Raw genomic sequence first — 23,392 nt, forward strand, 5'->3', positions numbered from 1 at the left:
TCCAAATTTCACTGTTCACTGACTAGTGATGAGTATCAAAGATTTGGCAGGATAAGAAAATGAGGTTTTACACTGACTTCACAAACAAGTGAAACACAGGGCAGTAATAATAATAGGTTTCCTCTAACAGTCCAAGATCTCTCTTGCACATCTGTGCCAAACTCTTCACTACCTCCTCTCTCGATAAAATGCTTGGTGCCTGCCTCCTCAGGCCTAGAGAATCTCTAATGTTTCAGGCAGCTATTCTGAGCAACCACAGGAATCAGTGACTCAGTGATCACCCCAGTCAAGTATAGCTCTGCAGATTAGAAGTCAAGGCTACAAGCAGTGTTTCACCTGCAAGGAATCATTCATGTTAGCAAGTAGATTGAATTCTAAGAAGAATGGAAAAATCTACGTAAAAAAGAGGAAGCTGTAGAACTGAAACAGATGTTATTTTCTATTTTAGGTAAAACTTCTCTCGTATTGGCAGCAAAGCCCTTTTTGACTCATGAACTCCACTTCTGCAAAGTGATAGACCAGGGTATACTGAATAAAGAATTATGCATGCATCCACAAAGCTGTATTCTTAGCCAAGTTGGGGTTTCATCTCCCATGCTCCTAAGTAAATTATATTTAACATCTGGAGTCTCTTTAAGGCAAGTATTGTTTATACCAACATTACTTAATCTTATGGTTAGCTTGTGCTTAAACCAAAAAAATACAGCAACAAAGAGTTTATTTCTCGTAAAGTAACTAGAGTCTTGTTATCCTAAAGTGCTATCAGTTAATTTATGACTATCAGAGTGGGTCAGACTCTAATCAAATTGTAGAAACATTTCCAAAGTGATTATTCAATCAAATGACTAACATGGTTAATTAGGAGCCATAAACATTGCTCTGAAGTTCATCAAAGTAATGACTTGCCCAGAAAAATTACTGCTAATTAAATTGCCTGCTGATTTCATTTCTACCTTATCTAATAAAAAGTCCAACCAATGAAATTTAGTATTGCAGTTTTAAATTGTACTAAATGCTTGACTAAGACCCAGAAGTATTTTTACATGCTAAGTGGAGCTACTTCAAAAGAAAACATTTTAGTGTAGAAATTACAGAGCAATTATATGTTTTCTTCCCCTTAAACCATTGTTTCAAGACAACAAATAAGACAGAAGCAGGCATGAAATACTTCCAGGGCAAGATCCAAGTGTTTGAAATGACTGATTTATCATCTTTTTGCAAGTTTTGGTCTTTGAAGAAAAATGTGCCTGAATTTAGACATGCAACAAGCTTATTTCAGACTGTTAATGAAGTAATTCACATTGTAAGGTTACATCAGCTCAAGAACAGCAGAACACTTTTTTACCAAAACAAAAAACTAGCTAAAAATAGGGAAATGTAAAAAAATTATAATTTTTTATTATTCTTTTGGAAAACTTAGCGGTCATTCTTAATTGCTCTTATTATTAGCAGAAACATATTAGCTACCTTAAAACAATGAATATGGTTTTGTATCATAGACCATGAAAGCATTCCTTCCGCAACAGGTGCTGTTTTAAAGAGTACACGTAATCTAGACACTGTTAAAATGCCTTCTCATCCAGGAGTGTCACTGCTGCGAACAGACTTTCTCAGGACAAGAAAAATCATTATCAAGTTTCATTATCAAGTAAGACACTTGAGTGGTCCCTTGGTAAGGTAGTTCATATTAATTATCATGTCAGAATTTAAGGAGTTAGGTTGTCTCAGCCCTATATAACTCAGAGCAGGTAAAGAATCCTTAAATCCTCTTTTCTGATTGTTTTTCAGAGATAAGGATGAGATTTCATTCCTACAATCTCACCCCGCAGAGAAAAAAACAGAATTTCAGCCTGTGTCCCTTGCCAGAATAGACACAGGGAAGATGGAGTTTCTGCAGGCAAAGGGATGAAATGACAAGACTGTATTCTATGGGATGAAGTGACTGACTGTCTTCTCTGAGTGAAGAAAGCAGGAACTGGAAAACCGAACCAGGATTTATTCTTCAGCCGTTGCTGTTCCTGACTTTACACAGCCTCCCTAACTGAAGGGCAGGTTGTTATGTTACATTCTAACTCTGAATTACTTTTCAGTTCACTTTATCAACATCAGCTGGAGATCTGGAGGCCCAAGGCACACCCCACGGGCTGGTGACAAGGCACAGTGTGATACAGAGGCACTGCACTGTACATGTGCACATGCAGAGGGAGAAAAGTGGAGATGGAGCCTTAGAAGGCACAGGCCATCTGAAACAGGGTGGGAGGAGGAGGGAACTACCTGCCTGGCCTCACCTTCCATGTGGCAGCTCAGGTGGAAACTGTGCTGCACTGGCAGGCAGGTTGCTTAGTCAGGGAGCCTGTTAACGAGTCAATCAAATTCACCAAACACTCAACTCACAGTGAAACATGCCTTCTTCCCTAAAGGTTTAAAGAAAAGTGATGACAATAAGACTGGAACCTTCTTACTGTTTTCCAGCGCACTTTTCCACTTACGCTTTATTACCAAGTGAGTCATATTAGAAGCAGATTCCATAAGGAACTGTTTCAAAAGGAGCTGTTCCCCAAAACTTTGAAAGGGCTTCACTGGAAATCCTGCAATTTTGCTTATGCCATGACCTTCTAAATTGTCGTTTTGGACTGAAAAGTAATTATGTGAATTTTGACCCCTATTTCATTAATTCGGAGTTTGTGTGTCTATACAGATAGACTTAAATGTGCCACTTTGTCTTCCCATAGACAAGAAATGCAGCACACGCAGATTCTCTCCTATTGTGCTACTGGGTACAGAAGGTCACATGCAAGTCCCTCAGGTAGCTGGGACAAACCTGGTGTCACACCCATGCGCCAGCCTGAGCCTGTGAACACACCAGCCATCCCTTTGGTGCCTTTCAGAGCTTCTCTTGCACAGTACCAGCACTTCTCTGCTACATGAGCAGGTGGTTGCTGTACTGGAAGAGATTTCTACCAAGTGCAGGGACAAAAGTAGCCTTTTAAAAATAAAATGTTCAAACTAGAACCCATCATACTTTTGGCATTAAACTTAAAATATCACACTATCACTGTAAATAACTTTTCTGTTCACAGATTTCCAAGAGCACTGACAAACAGTTTACAAAGGAACACTTCATCCACCACTGAAACACATTCAGCCTCTTGGTGGAAAGCAGCTGTTTGCAACATCATTGAGAAGTTCTGACCAGCTCAAGGGTGAAGACAGTAGTGAAATCACTAGAAAACAGGACCTTTTTAGGTAAGAACGGCAGTTCTTCAAACAAGGTTGCAACAAATTGCTCAGGTAGCACCAGGAGTCATTAAGAAAAATGTATGATTTGTGTTTTCCAGGGAGAAGTAACAAATTATTCATTTAGATTTTTAAACCTGCAGAACACATTTAGATTCAAACTTATATCTCCCCAAAAAGCAGATATTCAGGTGAAAATACTGGAACTAATTACACACACCTTATACTGGAATTGCTTGAGCAATTGATCCACTACTCAAATGCTGGAGGATCAAGTTTTAGTTCAACCACCTTTAAAAGCTTTATCCCCTCACAAGCTATGTAATGAACAGAGTTCTACAAATTGGTGAAGTCCTAGCAATACAAAAATCAGCATTTTTTTTTCAGTAGCAGACTCAGCATGAAAAAATGTAAGTGCACTGAAAGCACACGGGTGAAAACAGATAAAATTCTCTAAAAAATTAAAAAATTAAGAAATATTTTCAGAAATCATTATGCAATTTAGATACATTCAGAATTGAAGGTTTTATTCATTTTCCCTGTCACCAGCCATTGTGCCAGCAATCTAAGAAAAAAAAACAAACTTAAAAGAAGGTGCACTCATAGATACACATACACTTCCTTCTAAAAATAGATAATTAAAATTGTTAAAGTTTAATTTCTTACACCTCATTTCACAAAAAACTATTAGAGAATTAGGTCTGGCCCCACCGGCTTCTGTCTAAGTGGAAATATTACACACATACAGAAAAAACCTTAAGCAAACATCTTCCTTTCCACAACTTTGGTTTTTAGATCTATGACAACATCTAATGCATTTTGTGAGACCAGATGTCAACAGCCTGTCTAGGCGATGTGTAACTTTTTGTACAGCAGAACAGGAAAACAAAGGCTCATACATTCAGCTCTGAATTGAAATTCCACATGGAGCTGATCTTTTGAGCATACTTTAAAATCATGTATTTGCTTTTATTAACCTCAGTAACTGTAGAATGTATCTTAAACTTTGCTCTCCTTTGAATTCAACAAAAGACAGCAATATTTTCTCTCTCCCTCACTCCTTTTGTTGGTAATCTTACTGCAAAAATGTCTGTGTTGCTTTTTCTCCCCTGCCCCATTCCCTGCCTGTAAAATCGAAGTTGGACAAACACTGCACGGCTGAAGTGACATATTTGAATGGAATTCAGACCAACCAGTTCCTGTTTATGTTTCTGATTTGAGAATGTAGCCTTCTCATTCACTATACATTAGAAACACACCAAGGCCATAAATGGTGTCAGGTTGCAGGCAGGCAGGGCCAAGCAGCATTAATCATTACTTTAAGGCAACTGGCAAAAGCAGCAGCTGAGGGAACACTACACCCTTCAGCTCCGCATAAATGGACATTCCAGGGTTTGGCGTGTGTGGGTTGGCTTTTTTTTTTTTTTTTCCCTTCAGCATCCATTTTATGAATGAAACTTCAGGCTGCACAGAGTCCATTCATATAAAAGCTAAGCTCACAGGGCTCAGTCTCTTGGGATCAATTGGTCTTGGGCAAGGCTGATGTGATTGGTTTAAGGCAGGCTTCAGCCTTCCATTACTGATTTAAAATGCAGCCTGTGTCCATTTGACCTGCCTTAATGCACAAAGAGTAAATCCAGACTGTGCTCTCAATCCTCAAATCAAATCATTAGCCAGTGCCACTTACTGTAACTGTAGATTTAGAGGATATTTATCCATTTCTTTGAAAAACAGGGATTGCAGGACAATTTTTCAGATCGTATTGTCTGCCTTGAAAACAAAAACACATATATGATCTCCTGCCTATATACGCACATTAACTTGGTATTCAGGCTGTCTTTTGTTCACACAGATAACACTGCAAAGTGAAATAATTTCTAACTACAGATTTATTTCAGACAGAAATAGTGAATAGAGGAAATCAGCTAGATTGACAGCAAGTGAAAAGTTAAATTTCTGCCCTTTACAGCAATCTTCTGAGGTCCAGGTTTCCTAAGTTTCCCTGTCAGATGCTGTATTTTCTGCTGCCATACAGTCCAACAGCAGATTTATGTTTTAAAAGCAAGTACAAAGTCCAGTGCAGCTTAACTATTGAACAAAATTTTTATCATTCCACTGAAGCAACACAGCAGAGACAAGTTCCCAAACACAAGGATTAAATATTTTAAATCACAGGGAAAACTGCAAAACCAAAATTGACGTGGGGAGAGTTCTTAAACTTCCTAACTCAAGAGCAAAATCCTGTCCCTTCTCCCCTTCTCCCTTTATGCCATCTGGATTTTCATTGAGAACAATTGTACTTCTGTGTATAAGAATTTCTTTAAGGACATAAGGAGATGCAGTTTTGAGAAGTGTGTACTGAAGCACCATGCCCAGGAAAAGGATGGAGTCAGCTCTGTTTCACAAAGCATTTTATAAAAATGTGTTCAAAAATACTGCAAGTATTTGCAGCCTGATTAAAAAAAAGAAAAAAAAAGAAAAAAAGGAAACTTGGAGAGAATTTGGGGAAAAGAGTAAGCAGCTGAAGACTTTTGAAGCAAGATACAAAATCTCACACTGACATATCCACACAACCAATCCATCTACAACGATTAGAGGTGGTACATTAATACCAATAAATTGTTTTCAATGAGATGTAGCTATGAGCAAGGGAATGCAACCGAACAAAGAAAATTTAGGCTTATGATCAAGAAATAGTTCTTAACTGTGAAGTCTATTTGTCTGTGAAATAATCTCTCAGGGGAAAACCAGAAGTAATCATACTTAGCAATCACACAGAAATTTTTATTTTTAGAGCACAATACAAAAATTAGCCAATATAACCACAAACAGTAGTAGAAGCACCTTGACTTGTGCCACTTTAAATGCTGCACTGGTCAATGCATTTAATGCAGCACTGGAGAATATCCTGGAAAAAGCAAACCAGTACTGCCTCCAACTGACTTTTTCCTCTTCAAACTAGCATCTCCAAATATCTGAATTTTGCCTTCAGAAGTACAACAGAATAACAAACTGTTTAAAAAATAAATGGGAGGCGAGGAGGAGGAATCAATCTGCAAATAAATATAACCTGAAAAAAAAAAATTTTCCCCTTTGAAATTTCAATTCCACACTTTCTCTTACGCTATTCTGCAAACTCCCAAATTTAAGAACACACTGGTTAATGCCTAGGGAAGAATGTGCTACTAGGGGTCTTTTTCCACATTAATACCCACTGACTTGCTTTTCAAAAAACACATCATCAGGTATTTGAGAGGACTCTTGCATTTGATGCTGTTTCCCACTATTAGGTAAATACATTTATAACATGGATGTCAGAATGCTACCAACATTCTACACCTGTAAGAGCAAACTCAGGAGTCATAAATGTCATAATTAATAACTCCCTGCAAAAACTTTATACAAATCCTTTGCTGCAAATATGATACAGCCTTTTGCTCTGTCACTCTTGTCTTGAGAGCACAGGTCAAAACTCTTTGTGGGAAGGAGAGCCATACTGCAAACAGCTTAGCAGGTGGAGCCCCTGCTTCATTTGTTAAGTTGTCTAGTACTGAGACAGAAGTTTTCAAGAAAAGAAAAGAAAAGAAAAAACAAGACAATACAGCTGAACGGCCAGCTTTAGATCCCAGAAAAGCCCATTCCAGCTCCAGCAAGGTTTTTCAAAGTAGCCACATTGCTTCTGCCAGATTTTTGGTATTATATATTTTTATATTGCTTATACTGAGACCCTTATGTTATGTTCCCATAATTCTTCATCTAGAAATACAAAGAAAGTCCCTAGGAGCTAGGATTTGAATATATGTGGTACATAATGTTCATTTAAAAATCACCCAGTTCTAACTGAGTATCCAAAACAAACACGTTTATGTATCTGATTGGGCTCTCAGCCTCCACTCATTTCTCTCAACAGAGGGGCAAGTCCCTGCCCATTCTCACTTGCCAACACAAGGTCTTCGCTTGTGAGGCTTCAGGAATTAAAGAGATGACCAACTCAGAAAGAAAGACACGGAAGCTAATAATTCTGTCAGGAGAGTTCATTCTTTAAGTGATGTGACTAGTGTCTTAGAAGCAACAAGGAGAGAATCCAAATTTTCTAAGGTCCATTCAACCACATTAATTGTAAGGCTACCCTGAAATGAAATCGTGATAGCAGCCCTGCTAATGCCTGTAACACATTCAGGAGGTACTGAATCCATCTAAATTTCAACAGAAAAATTCCTGGCAATCAGTAAGTAATATATGCAAACAACAGTTCCTCCTCTATTCATCTCCATTACCACTGTGTGACAAATTTCAGTTTCCAAAGACATGGTTATAAAAATTTCTCAAACAAAATAACTATTTCAATTTTGCAAAACAACTGTTTTTCAATTGGACAAAACCAAATATTGGGTAATTGGGCAAAAGCAAATATAATTAATAATTAAAGATGTTGCTTTAAAACTTGATTTTTCATATTAATTGATACACACACACCTAGAGTCATACCTTACTATATTTACAAATACACTACACCATGTAGGAAGGGCTAAGCCTGTCAAGATCCTGCTCAAAACTAAAGCTCAGAAGAGGCAAGCTAGATTAAGTCTGGCCTTTCTGTTTAAGTACCTGAATACATTACTGAATTCTGAAGTGCTAACTGTACAGGAATACCCACTATTAGGCCCTGTAAACAAAGGTCTTAGGAAGCGTTTTGGAGGGTATTCATTAATTATGCAAAATCTCAAAGCTCTGTATGTCCCTGGCTGTACTTCTGTGATTAAAGTTGCTAGATGTACCATCAAGTACTAAATACATCTGACTGTCAGCCATGGGGAAAAAAAAATCCACAGCAGAAAATGTCTGATTGAACCTGTATGATGCACTGTGACTTATAGAAGTGTGGATGGATAAAGAAGAGCCTCTACTCTGTTGACATTTTTCTTTTTCCATTATCTCAAACATCTCCATTATCTCTATTCTGCAGTAGAAATTGCATACCTGCAATTACAATTACAACTAATTGATCTGCCATTTCCCATGTCATAATTAATGTCATGTTTTAATAGAGTTGTAATCATTCTATAATAATGCTTTTCATTCATCAGCTTCCCACAAAGTATAAAAGAACAGTGCACAAAAGCGATGAACTTTTATGAGCCCCTTTCAAAAACATCCCAAAAGGAACATCTCAGTCCATTACAAGAACTTTTTAAATACGTTTCTATATTCTTAACTGAGCTGCAATAAAATACAATAAAAAAAAAAAAGACTTTTTACTCTGGCATTCCTCCTTCCCTAAACATCCATAGGTGAAAAATGAAATCAATGATTCAGTGACAAATACATTATGTTTCCTAAGGGGTTATTTAATGTACTCTTAGCAAAGATGGAAAAATGATGGTTTCTAGAGAACAGATGGTAACAAGACAAAATATCAACAGACCACAGTTGTTGACTGCAATTTATGGAGTGTACAGATGTGTCAACTTAAATGCAGTGATTCTGAGGCCAATAAAAGTACTTCCTGATACCAACAGATTAATTTTTCATGATCACTGGTTACACAGCTATTACATTTTTAAAAACTAATCATTCATCTACAAAAGAAGCAACAATTTTGCTTGAAGATAATTATTATAAAGTGGAATGTTGTTCTTGCTGGCACAAAATAAATAGACATGACAGGACTGGATACAAGTTTGTACATCTTCATTTCAGAATAAAATTTCCTGTTTTCTTCCATACAGAATATTTCAAACAAAGATGAATGTTAGCAGCCAATCCAGATTTAAAGTAACAGTATAATAAGGAGATCCCACTTCTGAGCCAAATAAGAAGCATATTTACAAAAGGGCCTTTTTTTGACCTTTAATTTAGCAAAATGAATAACAGTGCTTGTGAAGCTTGCAAGGGACTGGCAGTGCCTGAAGCTGTAGTCCCCCATTAATTACCCACTGCCACATGAACTACACAGTCTGTCCCATATGCTCTAGGACCAGAGATACATAACTCCACGAAGTCACAGATCTCAGAACCTTCATCAATGAATGGGTTGAGTTCTGGATCTGATCCTTGTCATTCCATTTCACTTTCATCTTGTCTTTTATTTCAGCTTGAAGAAATATTTCACCCCTGGTCCCCTCCCTGTTAAGGGCTAACTCAAATTTTCTTAGGGATTGTTTTTTTGCTTGTTAAGAATAAGAAATAAAAAAACAGCACTACTTTCCAAATTCCTCCATTCTAACACTGAGATCAACTCTTCAACAAGCACTTTACATTAGTGAAACCACAAAATACCCCACCAAATAGACAGTGTTAAGTTAGCTACAGAAAGAAAATTTTAAAAACTGTTCTACACTATATCAAATTGCAAGATAGCCTTTCATGAGCTAAAATTTCAAAGGACACTTCAACTCAGCTGTCACATAGCCTTTAGAAAATAAACTGTAAAAGCACCTAGCCAGAGACTGAACCAGAAGGAAAGCCCTGGGAGTACAGCAGCATCAGGAAGTAGGGGGAGTCAGACTGAAGTCAGACAGAGCCATCATTTCCCCCTGCCCAAGTCAGCATGGATGTGTACGAAAGCAATGTACATTGCTCCAGAAGCACAGCTGGAATACGCTGAAATCCCTCCCTTTCAACACTGCGGCATGCACAAAGCAGGACCAAGGCAGACACTGAAAACGAGCTGCAGAAATCATTTACAATAAAACTGAAAAACATTTTGATTGCATTATCTTGGCTCCATACCATTCAACTGTTTAACCCCACCTAGAGCATTCCTCATGTTTTAATTTCAGCTTCTTTTCATACCATTTTGCCAGCTTCCTTCACCTTGTTATTTGGTACTCATTACTAAATTTCATTTTTGACTTCTTAATTTTCTCATTCTTTTCCCAAGTATAATATAAACATTACACTGAAATTTTGTCAAACATTTACAGTGTTATGCCCTTGATTTATTTTTCTGTCCTTCCTGTTGCTTATCTTTTCTATTTTGATCAGAAGCTATTGAGAGCAGACTCTGCCACCACCTCCTCTGTTTTGTACTGTCTGTAGAGCAGTAAGGTTCCATTCCAGTTGCCCCATAAGCACAATCATAATAAACATTATTAATAGCAACAGTGTATTCTCTACATCAGCAACCTGGCATCTCAGATTATGTACCTCCACAAAACACAGCAGTATGCACAAACTGAGGAGCTGACACCAATTTGCCCGATTCTTCTCCCTCATCGGTTTTATAGCTGTATAAACCCCACTTGAGTGGAGTTACTCCTGATTTAAAGTAATGCAAGCAAAAGGAGAAAGAGTTCTCTATTTCTGGCACACAAATGGAAGAACTCATAAAATGGAGCACACAAATTCGGAGGTCAAAGATGAGATAGTACCCAACAAATTCCCTGTTAACAAAGCAAATTTGCACCCATTACTTTCTTCCTCGACTTCCTAATGTTTCTGGACAGAGATTTGTAGAAAATGAATCCCTTTAAAGAGCAAGAAATGGTGGCACAAGTCACACTGTATTATGTAGCAATCTTAATACTTTGTAAGCTGTCTCAGACATAATTTGTGAGATGTAAGTGTCAAAAGAGCAACTTTCAATTCATATGAACAAAACATCAATAGCACTGGCTTGGAGCCACATATTGTTTTGTTATGCAGAACTAAAGGAGAATGTCACCTACCTGAATCATATGCAAAATCCCTAGGTTCCTGTTTAATCATCAGAGGAGGGGGGAAATTTTGACTGGCTGCACTGCCAACCATAGCGTTGTGTTCATAAACTGGATCGTGGTACTCCTGCTTAAAACCTTGAGGCAGGAAAGGGATGTTTGGTTCAGACATCTGGCGCTGATATATTGGACGCCCTTCCCTTGGCATTGCAGGCAAAGGTGGGAAAGAATTGCAAGGTTCAGAGAGCTGGCGGCGAAATCTAGAACACAAATTAGAGAGGTCATGTAAAGGACTCCAGCTACATTCCATTTCCCAACGATCTTCAGAAGTCATTATTACTGGCTGTATCACTTTCTCAATAACAAACATTTTGCTTATGATCATGTCAAGTGCTCCCATCAGGATCACTGTCATTGGACAACAGCGGCAAGCAAAGAAACAAAAATCCCACCTATTAATACCAGCTCTAAGACCTGACTCCACCACATCTTCTTTGCTTTCAGTATCTTCCCTCAACGTAAGAGGCAAACAAGAAATGCACCAGCTTCAAAATAGTAGAAAGACTGACATTCTACCACAGTGACATGAAGGAGGTGTAGTTAAGAGTTCTCTGCTCTTTCACAAATGCTAGCTCGCACTGTAATATACTCTTACCCATCTTACTGTTACACAGAAACCATTCCGACCACAATAAACATGTTTTTAATAGAGTATTGTCTGCTCTAACATTTGGAAACATTCCATGGTAAAAGTCCACTGTTCTGTCCTCTCAGGCATAGTGTCATGAGAGATCGACTCACAAGGATGGCACTGCATTCCAGCTGTAACAGGAAGGGAATGTCAGCACCCCAGTAAAAGGAGTGGGTACAAATTTTTGCTATGACAATTCATTACTCTCCTGCCTTAACTTTTCCCCTTAGTCATTTCTACATGAAAGTTGTAATCTGTACAAGCCACACTGCCATCTTCTATAGTCAAATGATCTTCAGCAGGCAAAAAATAAGATAATTTTGTTTCAAATTATCTGCATTTACATGCAATGCTACTCTCAAGAATCTATGTTTGTTTTTTCTTCCATAAAACCTATCTACCTAAACTAAAAGGCCTGAACGTAATTACTTGGACATCTGCAGGTTCAGAATCATACAGAAGAATACCAGGATGCTTTTTCCCCACTGGGCCTTGATGAACTACATGGTGTCTTCCCGTTATCTCCTGCAGATTACCACAGCAGTAATCACCACAGCAGTAATATTGTGTCCACACTAGCAAATGCAATGTTCTTGCAACAAGCTGCTTACTAGTCCTGCTATCACTTATTATGAACAAGACACTCAAAAAAAAAATCACTTGTGCTTTTCTTTGGAAGCTTCTTACTGCCACACACACAAAAAAAAATGGAGACCTAATCATTCCTGAGATGCTTGTACTTCGGGTCTGAACCACCTTTGGTTCACACATGCAAAAGACTTTCTTTTGGAGAAAACTGTGTGAGTGAAGCACAACACAGGGGTTTGACTTCACAAGGAATAAAATTCTTGACTATCAACTCATAGGTAGTACATGTTTCTACAACAATTTAAACTCTACTACCATCTGTCATAATACTGCTGTAACTTGTTCTGACAAATATTTACTATCATAGCTTAATTATAAATACTGTGGAAACTACAGAGATAGAAATTATTACAATGCAATAGTGGAGACAAAATGAATTTTTCCAATGCTGCTGTAAATACTGTAATTTTTGCAGTACAAAGAGTACTGCGCTGTAACATTGGGGTTTGCAATTCCACCTACACCTGCAGAAAATAAACTTAGAAACTCAAATGTATTATGAAACAGGCTGACTGGCGCTGCATTCATTTCCTTTTTTTTCCTTTTTTTCATTAGCCAAAAAAAGAAGCAGAAATTATCATTAAGAACTGTCAAGGAGTGAATCAGAAAATTGCAACTTGAAGATAAAATAAGAAACAGGCTCACTCACAAAGCCTCAAAGGAAGTTAATAATACTTGTTGTACTGGAAGCTTTGTATGGAATCAAGCCATTTGTTTATACAAGTGGATTTGTTTCCTGTTGGTACTTGTTAGGACCACTTATCGTTCATATATTCATGGCCTGTACAAAGATGTATGGGCTGTATGTACTAGATACTAATGCTATCCTATGCCACCAATGCATGTTCCAAAAAACCTGTGCCTTGAGTTATAGATGCATATATGAACTCACATAGGCAGGTCATTTGTTTAAATGACATTTTCTGAATACACTCATTGCAGTAGCATCTCACCTTGTAAATCACAAAAATTTGGATTTCACAAAAATATGAAGTACACACGTGCTTCATACAGAAGATTAAAAATAAATAAGAAAATGGGGAAAAATGTCTTCCACTATAATTCCACCTTTCTTTAAAAATGGAGGGAAATGAGATGATTTTGTTTATTCTTTGTTCCTTGAGTCAGCTATTTTGGACTTGACTAGAACTCATGATATTCTATAATAGAAGGGAAGCATTAGTGCAAAATGCTCTAAAGAGCATGGATATCAAAGACAGGATAGGGAGGGAGCAGAAATCATCTAAAGAGCCTACAAAGCTTGCACAGACAAAGGGTTGCAGGTACAGAAACTATACTAGGATGTATGCAAATAACAATAAGTAGTCAAGTTAGGGCCGGCATACAGGTTCAGTGCTCTCTTTACAAGTTGCTTTATAACACAATTTCTTTCATCTGAAAAATCTTACTACTGTTCTCTGCACATCAGCCATTTAGCTTCTGCCGATTTCAGTCTTTTGGCAGCTTGACTGGTCTTTGCACAGGAACATATATATCCCACTATTCTGTAATCAAAACCACTTCTTGGCTTCACTGGGGGCCTTTGTGGTTAGACCACAGTTCAGCACTGGGGAAGAGATGGGGACTATGACAGGTGAAGGGGCCAATTCAGTGTTTCTTGATGGCCAGAAGGGCTTGCAGAGAACCTTGGTGGTATTTAAAGCTATCTCAGCAGAGTACAAAACAGCAATAGTAACATTAGCAACCTCCCTCAAATGTGATCTGCACAAATCCCTGGAGATAACGGCCTTTATTAGAGCAGAAGCATGCAAATCACACTCCCAACAAATGTTTTTCATTTCAGGTCTTTCTTAATTTGATAATGATTAAGAGATAAAACAAGTTTCTGAACATGTATCTCTTTACACACCACTGGAATTTTAAATGTTCAAGAGCAATCAAAACTCAGCATACAAAACCAGGTTCATGCAATAAAAGCTAGGGTAAACAGAATTCCACAAACAAGTGTTTGGACTGAAAAAAACAGGGGAATCCACTGAGCATATCTGTTGCAAAACTGAGCTAAGATAGACAGTTGTCTGGGGATTCCTAACATCAAAACAAAACAGGGTAACTTAAGGACAGTTTAAGCTTTAATTCTAGTCTCTAACTCTTGCGGCTTTTACTCAGAATAATGTTATTTAAGTTCAGTTTATGTTGGCATAGTTTTTTGAAACACTACATTACAAAAGGGTTTGGAAAAATGATCCAGCCTTCTAAAGAAAGAATATTCTGAAGCAGGAACACTGTAACATGGCCACTTATCCCTTAGATAGGTGAACTGCTTAGCAAGAGGCCAGATATTTATAGTTAGGAACATGCTTGCTAGTGACTTCATCACCTTGAAGGGCATTCTAGCCTCAAGTGAATCACAGAACTATAGAAGATCCCAGGTTGGAAGGGACCTTGAAAGACCATCGGGTCCAATCTTTTGTGGGAAAGGGAGCCTAGATGAGATTATCCAGCATACTGTAATCATCCTCAAAAGACAGAACCAACATGTAATTTAAATTCTGTCATTGCCAATATGAACTCATACACTAGTGCATCAAGCTGGGTGACAGCCTTTCATAAACGCACACATCTCTGACACTATGAACCTTGCTGGTTTCCACCTCAATCCCCAACCTAAAAGGGAAGAGTTGTGGGCAGGAAGCCAGTACTACCCTATATAAGAGCCACAACTGAAACACCTTCTGCATGGGTCCTTCACGTGTTTTACCTGTGATCCATAGGGAAGCTGTTGTCTTGAATGGACTGGGATGGAGGGAGGTGGGTAGGGAAAACCCGGTCAGGTTTAGGAGTCTGAGCGGAGTTTGGGGAGGCATGGTGCAGCGGTGACACGGGAGTGCTGGATGGCGTTGGTGGGTTGGAGGGCCTCATTCCCACTTGTGGTTTCTGATCATAGGCACTATTAGTAAGGCAAGAGAAAAGCAAGGTAGGTTATTTTTTCCAAACAAAGAAGAAAACACAAAACCATAGCATCTACGTCCAGACAAAAACCACAAGTGCCCCGTTCAGAAGCTTTTGATTATAGTTAACTTATGAATCAGTTTGGTGCAGAAGAATTCTCAACTTTACCCAAAGAACAGCAACGCACAAGTCATTTTAGAGGCAAGTGATTCAGCACCGCAGTTCCTTATCTGAGGCACAGAAATGTATTTTTAAAGGACTCAGTCTTACAGTCACATTCTAACAGGAGGTGTACAAAATACATAAAAGTAGAAGCACCTGGACTAGAGCACAAAGAGCTGACAGTGCCTGTCAAGGCTCTTTTTCTTTTGCACAAGCCACAAAGTGAGACAGTAAAACAATACAGCCAGAGGGAAGGGATCTGACCCAGAAAAACAATGGTATGCTGGCTTAGCTACCTGAGGATACCCTGGACCTTTGTCCCACAAGGACAACTCCTGTTGACCACTCAGACTGGTCAACAGAAGCCCCGGATAGTGTAATCAGGCGATCCACCAAAAGGACAGGAGGACACCCAGGCAGCTGCAGTTCACGTGGGTTTATTTGAGGGAAGGCAGAAGCAGGGAAGTGGGAAAAAACTCAACTCAGGGAGAGCCAGCTTTAGGAACCCCCTCCAAGGGCAGGGTCAAAGCATGTAACAGGGGAATGACAGAAGGAGTCAGGGTACATGGAGACCAATAGGAAAAAGGCACAGGGGAGGAGCAGGGATGGGGTGACAGGAACAGACCCAATGAGAATAAGGGGAAGGAGTGGTTAGCTGAGGGGAACCAATGGGAAAAACAGAGAACAGGGAACTTTCTAGAACAAACGGATGGCATGAATAATGATAGACATGAATTGGGGAGGGCACAAAAGGTGATGGACACCTTCATTATTATCAGGAAGGTGGGAATCTTATAATTTGGTCGTTTCCCAGGGCATTCCCGTATAGTTTTCCCCAGGAGCACCTCCCACGCCTACCCACACTAGCATGTCAGCAGCCTCTCCAGACAGGTTTTTTTACTCTTCTCTTTAAAAAAAAAAAAACTGTTGGTCCTACAAATACATAGATGTTATTTTCAAGAGTGTCTCACATAAGGAAAAGACTTGAGAACACTTTGATCATCCCTGTTTCTATCCAAGAGAAATGCAGACATTAGGAATATAGTAAGCACAAGCTTGCATACTTTTCTAAGTCAGGTCTCTTAGCACACATCAAATCCATCAATGGATTAATTTGATTTTTGAAACCAAAACCACTCCTTAGAACCAACAAAAGTGACAGTCTTTTCCTTTTTTTTTACCCCCATTCATATCCAAAAAGTTAAATGTTATAATGCTTTAAGTGCTAACAGTTTTCATACTACATTAATGAGAATCAAAGCTAGATAAAAGATTCTAAAATAGACTGAAATGTCAATAAGAAGTCCTTCACTGCTGACACTAAAGGAAGGAGTGGCACATAAATGCAACCAAAAGAAAGTCAATAAGGAATGAAGAGGTATCAAGCCCCTCCACCACCCACAAATAAATAAGCTTTTATTATCTATGCCTATAAAAGAAGACAACTTGCTTTTGAATGCAACTAATGAAACACTGTTTTAAAAGGTAATCACCCAGGAATATACACATACAACATCTGCACAATTTGTCAAATACCTAATGTGTTGCTCAGACCTGACAATCCCTTGCCTGTTACACAGATCTCTCCTTCATAATGTGCATAATGCATTTTGAAAGTACTTTCAACACAGCTCACAGAAAACAAGATACTCCTTTCTTCTATTTCACGCTTGTAGCCTGGGTTTTTAAACTCTGGCTAGCTCCCATGCAGGAGGAATGGAGGATGTGCATTTTGATGAAAAACACTGCTTTAAAATTATTATGTAAGTGTTTGACACAACTGTAAACAAATCCATCAGTGTTCATCAACTAAATGCATTATCTCATCAGTCTGTTATCTGCTGAAGAGGTAACTTTTCTAAGATCTCAGTTATGGCTTTATTACTCTTTCGTCAGTCCTCATTGAAGCCAGCAGTTCTCACTGCAAACATGCTCCTAATTACTTTACCTGACATTGTACAGGCACTTTTCCCCATAACTGAACTTGAATGGTTGCTCTTGACTGCAAGCGGAGCCAAGTTCTGAACATGGGCTATGGGGTTCCTTCTTGATTTTCACAGGGAGACCATGAAAAGCCACTGGAAAGAGAAGGAGAATGCAATTAAAACCCAAGTACAATATCAACAATTAGCCTTCCCAAGTAAGCTCAACACTGCTAATTAAACACATGATTAATTAAACAATTGTAATAATAAAAACAATATAGGAAATAAACATTTCAAATATTTCCTTGCGTGTCAACTGAAAAATAGACACTAGAGATCCTTCACATTGGCTATTATCACTTCTATTGTTTAATAGAATGATGGCCAGCATCCCATCTCATTAGCAGGAAAATAACAGCCCACTTATATTTGGCTTAACTACTGTAAATGTTGTCAGAGGCAAAATACTTCCCAGGCACCAAATGTTTCTAAGTAACATCAGAGGTTGCTTTTAGCTATAAATGCAATAGTAGTCCACTTCAAAGAGTGTCACACGAAGGACTCCAAAATAAATTTGAGATATCTCAGCCTCCAGTATATGATCAGTAATGTTTTTGTCCCACAGAATCCTTGAAAATTTGCAGCAAAACCCTTGAAACTGGATAATTATATGCACTTTTAATTATAAGTAACATCTTAAAAAAATCAGAAAAAATGGCTCAAGTAATTTTTCTTAAAAATAAACAAGATAAAATCCTGGGCTGACCAAATTCAGTAGCAGATGTGATACGGACACAAACAAAAAAAAAAAAAAGTCATGCTTTTTAAAAGCTAAAAAAACCCCCAGAGGGGGTGTGACAGAAATGTAGCATTAATTAGAAGCACAAGTTGGTCTGTACTAAAGAGAAAGGCCAAAGGTAAAGGCAAGGTTAACCAGCAAATTAGTTTAAGCCAGACAACTTTCTTTATTTCATATCTGATCTAAACCAAAATTAAAGCCGAAGAAAATTCAAAGTTCACCTGATGCTGACAAACCTAAGTAAGTGTCTAGGAGGACAAAGGACTAAAAGACAGGTATGCAACGGCTTGAAAGCACACCTGTCAAGTTTTAAATAAAATGCATTTTTGAACTCCAAGATGCAAGATGCCTAGAATTCAGAAATAATTTTATCATTTTGATGTTGTCACCAAAACACTGAAGTATGAACATCACATTCTGGCCTCACATAGACACTGGTATCTCCATAAAAATCCATGTACATGCAGCAGTTTCTGTTAGAGAAAGTCAGGCTATCATTATATACCATCAAGTAGCATCTTACCCCTTCTCTTGCACCTGAACTTGGGAAAGAAGATTTGTTATAGACTGCATATTTTCTGATACCAATGAAACTGCATACACAGGCCAGGGTTCAGTGGGGAGATAAATGAAATGCTGTCTAAGAAGTGAGCATCAGAACCACTAAACTCTGGCATCTGTGAATTAGATCTGGATTCCAGACTTTTGCCATGGGTTTTCTCATGGTTAGGCAATGTTCACACAACTCTTTCACAAATAGATCCTCTCACACTCTACTACATGACAGCTTCTACTATTGCCTTCCGGTTGAGTCATGTCCAACACTATTCTATTTTGACACGTATTTTCACAAAACTCACAGGAGCTAGCAGAAGACTCCTATTCAGCTATTATGTTTTGTGGGTAATTATCAGTTATGTGGAAAGATTAGAAAGGAGAAGCAGACAATAAAACATATAGAAATGCATATGCACAGCACAACAACTTAAGAAACAGAGATGGAAAATGAGAATATCACAAGAAGAAAATAATTCTTCCTGAATAAAAGTGTCTGAACTTGCAGTAAAAAGAAGCCCACATGGACTTCTTGAAAAGTGATTCTCAGATTTAATAGTATGGCAAAATGCAGCTCAGTCAGCTTTCCAAAGCAACTGCAAAGAAGGCTGATATCCAGTAGTTTGTTTCAGGATGTTTTTAGTGAACTTTTACTGCTGACTCTCCTTTGCACGTCTTGGTCAAATAACGCATGTCACACATTTAATGTATATTATGGGTCCCAGAACTGTGGGACGCTGGCTCTGATGCTAAGGCAGGCAATGTCTTTAACTTGAATCAAAAAATTAAAACACCACTGCAACAAGACTCTTTTTTAAAGCCAGTATCACATACTTGCACAAAGGCCACATGCTGCTCTATTTTTTTTTTTTATTTTTACTTTGCTACTTCCTTGGAGTTAATCTGTTATGAAAAATTACTTCCCTTATTTATTTTTAAATAACGGGAGTACAGAGACTCCCACACTACAGCCCTGTGCGGAGAACTGGCTGGGTATTTCATCACAGCGCTGAGAGCCTGAACGTCTGCTAACAGGCAGTTTTCCAGCTCACTGGCACAGGCACAAGTGAAAGCAGCACATTCATTTTGTGCAATTTGCTTTACCTTCCCACATGGAGTTGGTGCATGTAAAAGGCTGTTAAGTACTAAATTATTCCTTATCAAATCACCATCATCTGGAGTCATGATCAACACTAATTAAATTACTTTCACTGAACACGGCTCCAGCCTGCTGCCTCAACTGCGAGGTACATTTTATTTTGCTTACTGTACAGTCCTAGCTAGGTACAGGGCACAGTGCTAGAAGGCATTTGTGCTGTAGTTTTAATTAAAGTTTACCTCACCTTCCTCCCAGCTTTATAAGCTAGGGTAAAGTGTATCAAATCAAGTAGGTTAACACCTTCACTTCATTTAGAGAAAGCATTACAGACCAAAGTGATTTTATATTAGATTTTTATCTTAACTACAGCCAGAAAGATAATGTAGCTGTAAAATTTAAAGCCTTCCTCGGGCAGTCCCCTGACAGAGTCACCATGCTAAGCTTTATCTGTAACTCCCTAAGTGCACACTTTAGAGTCAGAAAGGAAAAAAAGATAAGCTGAAAGAAAAACTTTCTGCTTTTTTGGGGGGCTTTCTTGAAGGCTACTTGCCCTTTCAGGACATGTCTTAAGTGTGGCTGAAGATGACAGACTTATTTTAACAATAGAATTTCAAGCATTCAAAGCAGTTTTCATATCGTCACTGAAACCCTCTGCCTGTCACTTCTGATTTTACTATGACACTCATTCTATAGGGCACCTATTAAAAAGGAATTTAAACATACACTCTTGCTAAACTAGATTTTATATTATGTTCTCAAACCTCTTTCTTTTGAGGAGAGCAGGGTTGCTTATTTATACAATCTAATTTTAGTGCAGCATACCAGCTACCAACACATTCATATTAACAAAATGACATTTTAAACAACCAGCTCCTTACCACTTCTTTCTTCCTGATGGTAAATTCATTTTACTTGACCCAGAACAAGAGTCTCAACCCTATTAAAGTAAGGGGCTCTCTGCCTTAATAATGATCTTATTAAACAGTGACCAAGGGCCAAGATTTCATCCCGAGTGATTACTTACAGATAACTACCCCTGAACTTGAAATGCAAACAATTCTACAACATGTATTTAGCTAGATGGCTTCAACACCTCTTCTCAACTACTACACCAAGTCAGGCTTATCAGTATCAGAAACAGACCCTTGCCCCACAGAACCTGTCTGGATCATCTCCAAAGCCAACAACACACAGATATAAGGCAAGCAGGACTGATACCATTTGTAGCAAAATTATTAAGGTATAATACGTTACTGTATGCATATTCTCTGTGCATAAATATATCTATTTATATCTGCAGAGTAAAAGGGCTTGCATATTATACATATGTGCTGTTGTACAGACCTAGATTTTATACAAAGCAATAATGATTTCACCACAAAATAAACTCACATGTAACATGCAAAACCATGAGGTGGAACCTGCCATCCATCCTTCAGAAGTGCTGTTCTACTTTGCAATCTGTCAACAGCCCAATCCCTGAACATTTTGTTCATAATAATACCCAAAGAATGAAGAACTACACCACTCAAATGAAGAACAACTTTATTAAGAACTCTGAAGTCAAAGGAGGAACTGGTTTGTCTCAGAGGAGTCTGATATGTACGCTTTCTAGCCTGAGAAACAGGAAGTGTACCACCTCTATACAGACAGAACTGAATTGACTTCTTTTGAGAAAGCCCTGAAATGCACTGCATTAAGCAATGGCTTAAAATATTTTTCAAGTCTAGAGATGATTATTGAAGATGAAGAAGAAATTAGGAATATGTTATATGAAATGGCAAGTCATTTCTCCCTCGAACAAGAAGTAATGTTTTAACTTTCAAACTTCATATTCTTTCCCAGAAAACATGATAAAATCTTATTTCTGAGGAAGAATGCTTTTAAACATACTTTTAAAACCCAAGAAATATAACTGGTAGTTCAGTGATGTTGGCTAATGGCAAGCAATGCTTACTCCACTGACCAAAGAGACAAAGATGTCCTGTCCACACTTGTGGGTCAAGAACATTTACTGTATGGTATAAAAACAATTGACAGCAGTTGATTTTGTACCATACTTGCTCCTGATAGTGAACTCTGATGTCTCCTAAGTAATACTATATTCACATGTATTACTTTTGAGGACTTTGAGCATCTGAAGAGAAAAGAAAGTAACAGTAAGTCATGGCCTAAACATGCTGTTTCTGAGCTGTTCTTAAAATTAATGCTCTCAAATCATTCTCTAAACAAAATTCAGTAAATAAATCCACTAATTTTTATCATCAATTGCGGCAAAATTGTTAACATGCAACATAAGTTTTGAGAGATTTCTTGAACACACTTCAATATAGGGGACTTGACTCAATAGCAAGATGAAAAGACAGAAAATGTAAAAATACTTAAGCCGATACCACTGCAACTCTAGGTACTAGACTGACTGAGGTGAACCAAGATAATACTTGGTAAAAATTCAGATGCAAGAAGAAACTTCCCTGTACTGATAAAGGCAACACTGTCACACTTTAAATCTATCTCTCGATACATACAGCAATGCAGTAGGCACTTCAGAAACATCAGAGTCTCTCCAAGATTCTTTTCCAGTACATTTACTTCTGCCAAGCCCTCCCCTTCCCCCAACACACAAAAATCCATTACTAAAGGGTCTAATCTCAGCTATCAGCACAGAGTGCCTTTTATGGAGCCATTAAACCATTTCTCTTGTTTACAGTGCCTGAGGAAAGATGTGAATTATGTCTGTGACAAAACAGGCGATAACATTTCTAAACTGCTATCAAAATGCAAACTGAAATACACTTAAGGACAGGGACCCTAATTCATGTTTTTGCCATTTTCCTCGCTCACTGTAACTTAACAGCACTCACCTGATGATTCAAACAAATTATTTATGCTATAAGTACAACAGGTAGGCATTAGTGAAAAAAAAATCTGCTTTTAAACAGTTTATCGAACAGTTCATCAAAGAGTGTAAAATGCTAGTTATATCTTAGGTGACAGTAGTGACCTAGCTGCTCTTATCAGAAAAGATTTTTAAAAAACCCAAGCAGAACATTGTGGGTTCATGAGTGCTGAAATGCCTTGTTTTTGCAACAGTCACCTTAACATTTGAATCATACATTCCATATAGGTATTTGCGTATCTTAAGCAATGACCTATGAAACTAAAGACTTTCTCTATAGCTTTCTAGGTGGGAATGCCAGGTTTTACATATATTTTCCAAAGAGGTTTCAAAAATGTGCATTTAACTCATGAAACACTAGTCTTCTGCATTCTGGAAGGCATTTATTGATTATTTATTTATAGATAATTATTATTTGAGCTTTAGACCTTTGTAGACAGCTGCACTCTGAATTTCAACAATCATTTAATAAGCATCAGATTAAAGACATCAGGATGCCAAAGCAGTGTGCTCCTTCTATTTCATTGTACTATATATTTTGATGAGAAGTTTTACTGGTAACTTTGAGATGCTCAGGAGTCACTAGAAGCAGGCACTCAATACAGCTGACCATTCATTCATACTCCAGAGGTTATTGTGCTGCAGCTGGATGTGGTACGCCACCTTCTATACTCTAACAGAACCTGAATTAAAAACATAATGTAGGAGAGACGACAGATTAAGAGAGCTGGGACAGTAAAGGCTAGTAATCAAGTATTTCCATCTAAACTGTTCCCAATGATTTTGAATAAAAAGCCTATAAATAC

At 38.0% G+C, this 23,392-nt stretch overlaps 1 protein-coding gene across 7 annotated transcripts in view; it reads right to left on the reverse strand.

Annotated features, from left to right (window-relative positions):
- ETV1 (ETS variant transcription factor 1) overlaps positions 1-23,392 on the reverse strand; it is a 66,901-nt gene that overhangs the window by 15,770 nt on the left and 27,739 nt on the right. For all 7 annotated transcript variants that reach the window (XM_030264743.4, XM_030264745.4, XM_030264746.4 and 4 more), the window contains 3 exons: positions 17,258-17,387; positions 14,957-15,145; positions 10,908-11,155 (listed from right to left, as the gene is read on the reverse strand). In XM_030264743.4, the coding sequence (XP_030120603.1) occupies positions 10,908-11,155; positions 14,957-15,145; positions 17,258-17,387 (567 nt within the window). The remainder of the gene's footprint in view (positions 1-10,907; positions 11,156-14,956; positions 15,146-17,257; positions 17,388-23,392) is intronic.

Source organism: Taeniopygia guttata, chromosome 2, assembly GCF_048771995.1.
Source record: "Taeniopygia guttata chromosome 2, bTaeGut7.mat, whole genome shotgun sequence".
In the NCBI taxonomy this organism is placed as follows: Eukaryota; Metazoa; Chordata; class Aves; order Passeriformes; family Estrildidae; genus Taeniopygia; species Taeniopygia guttata.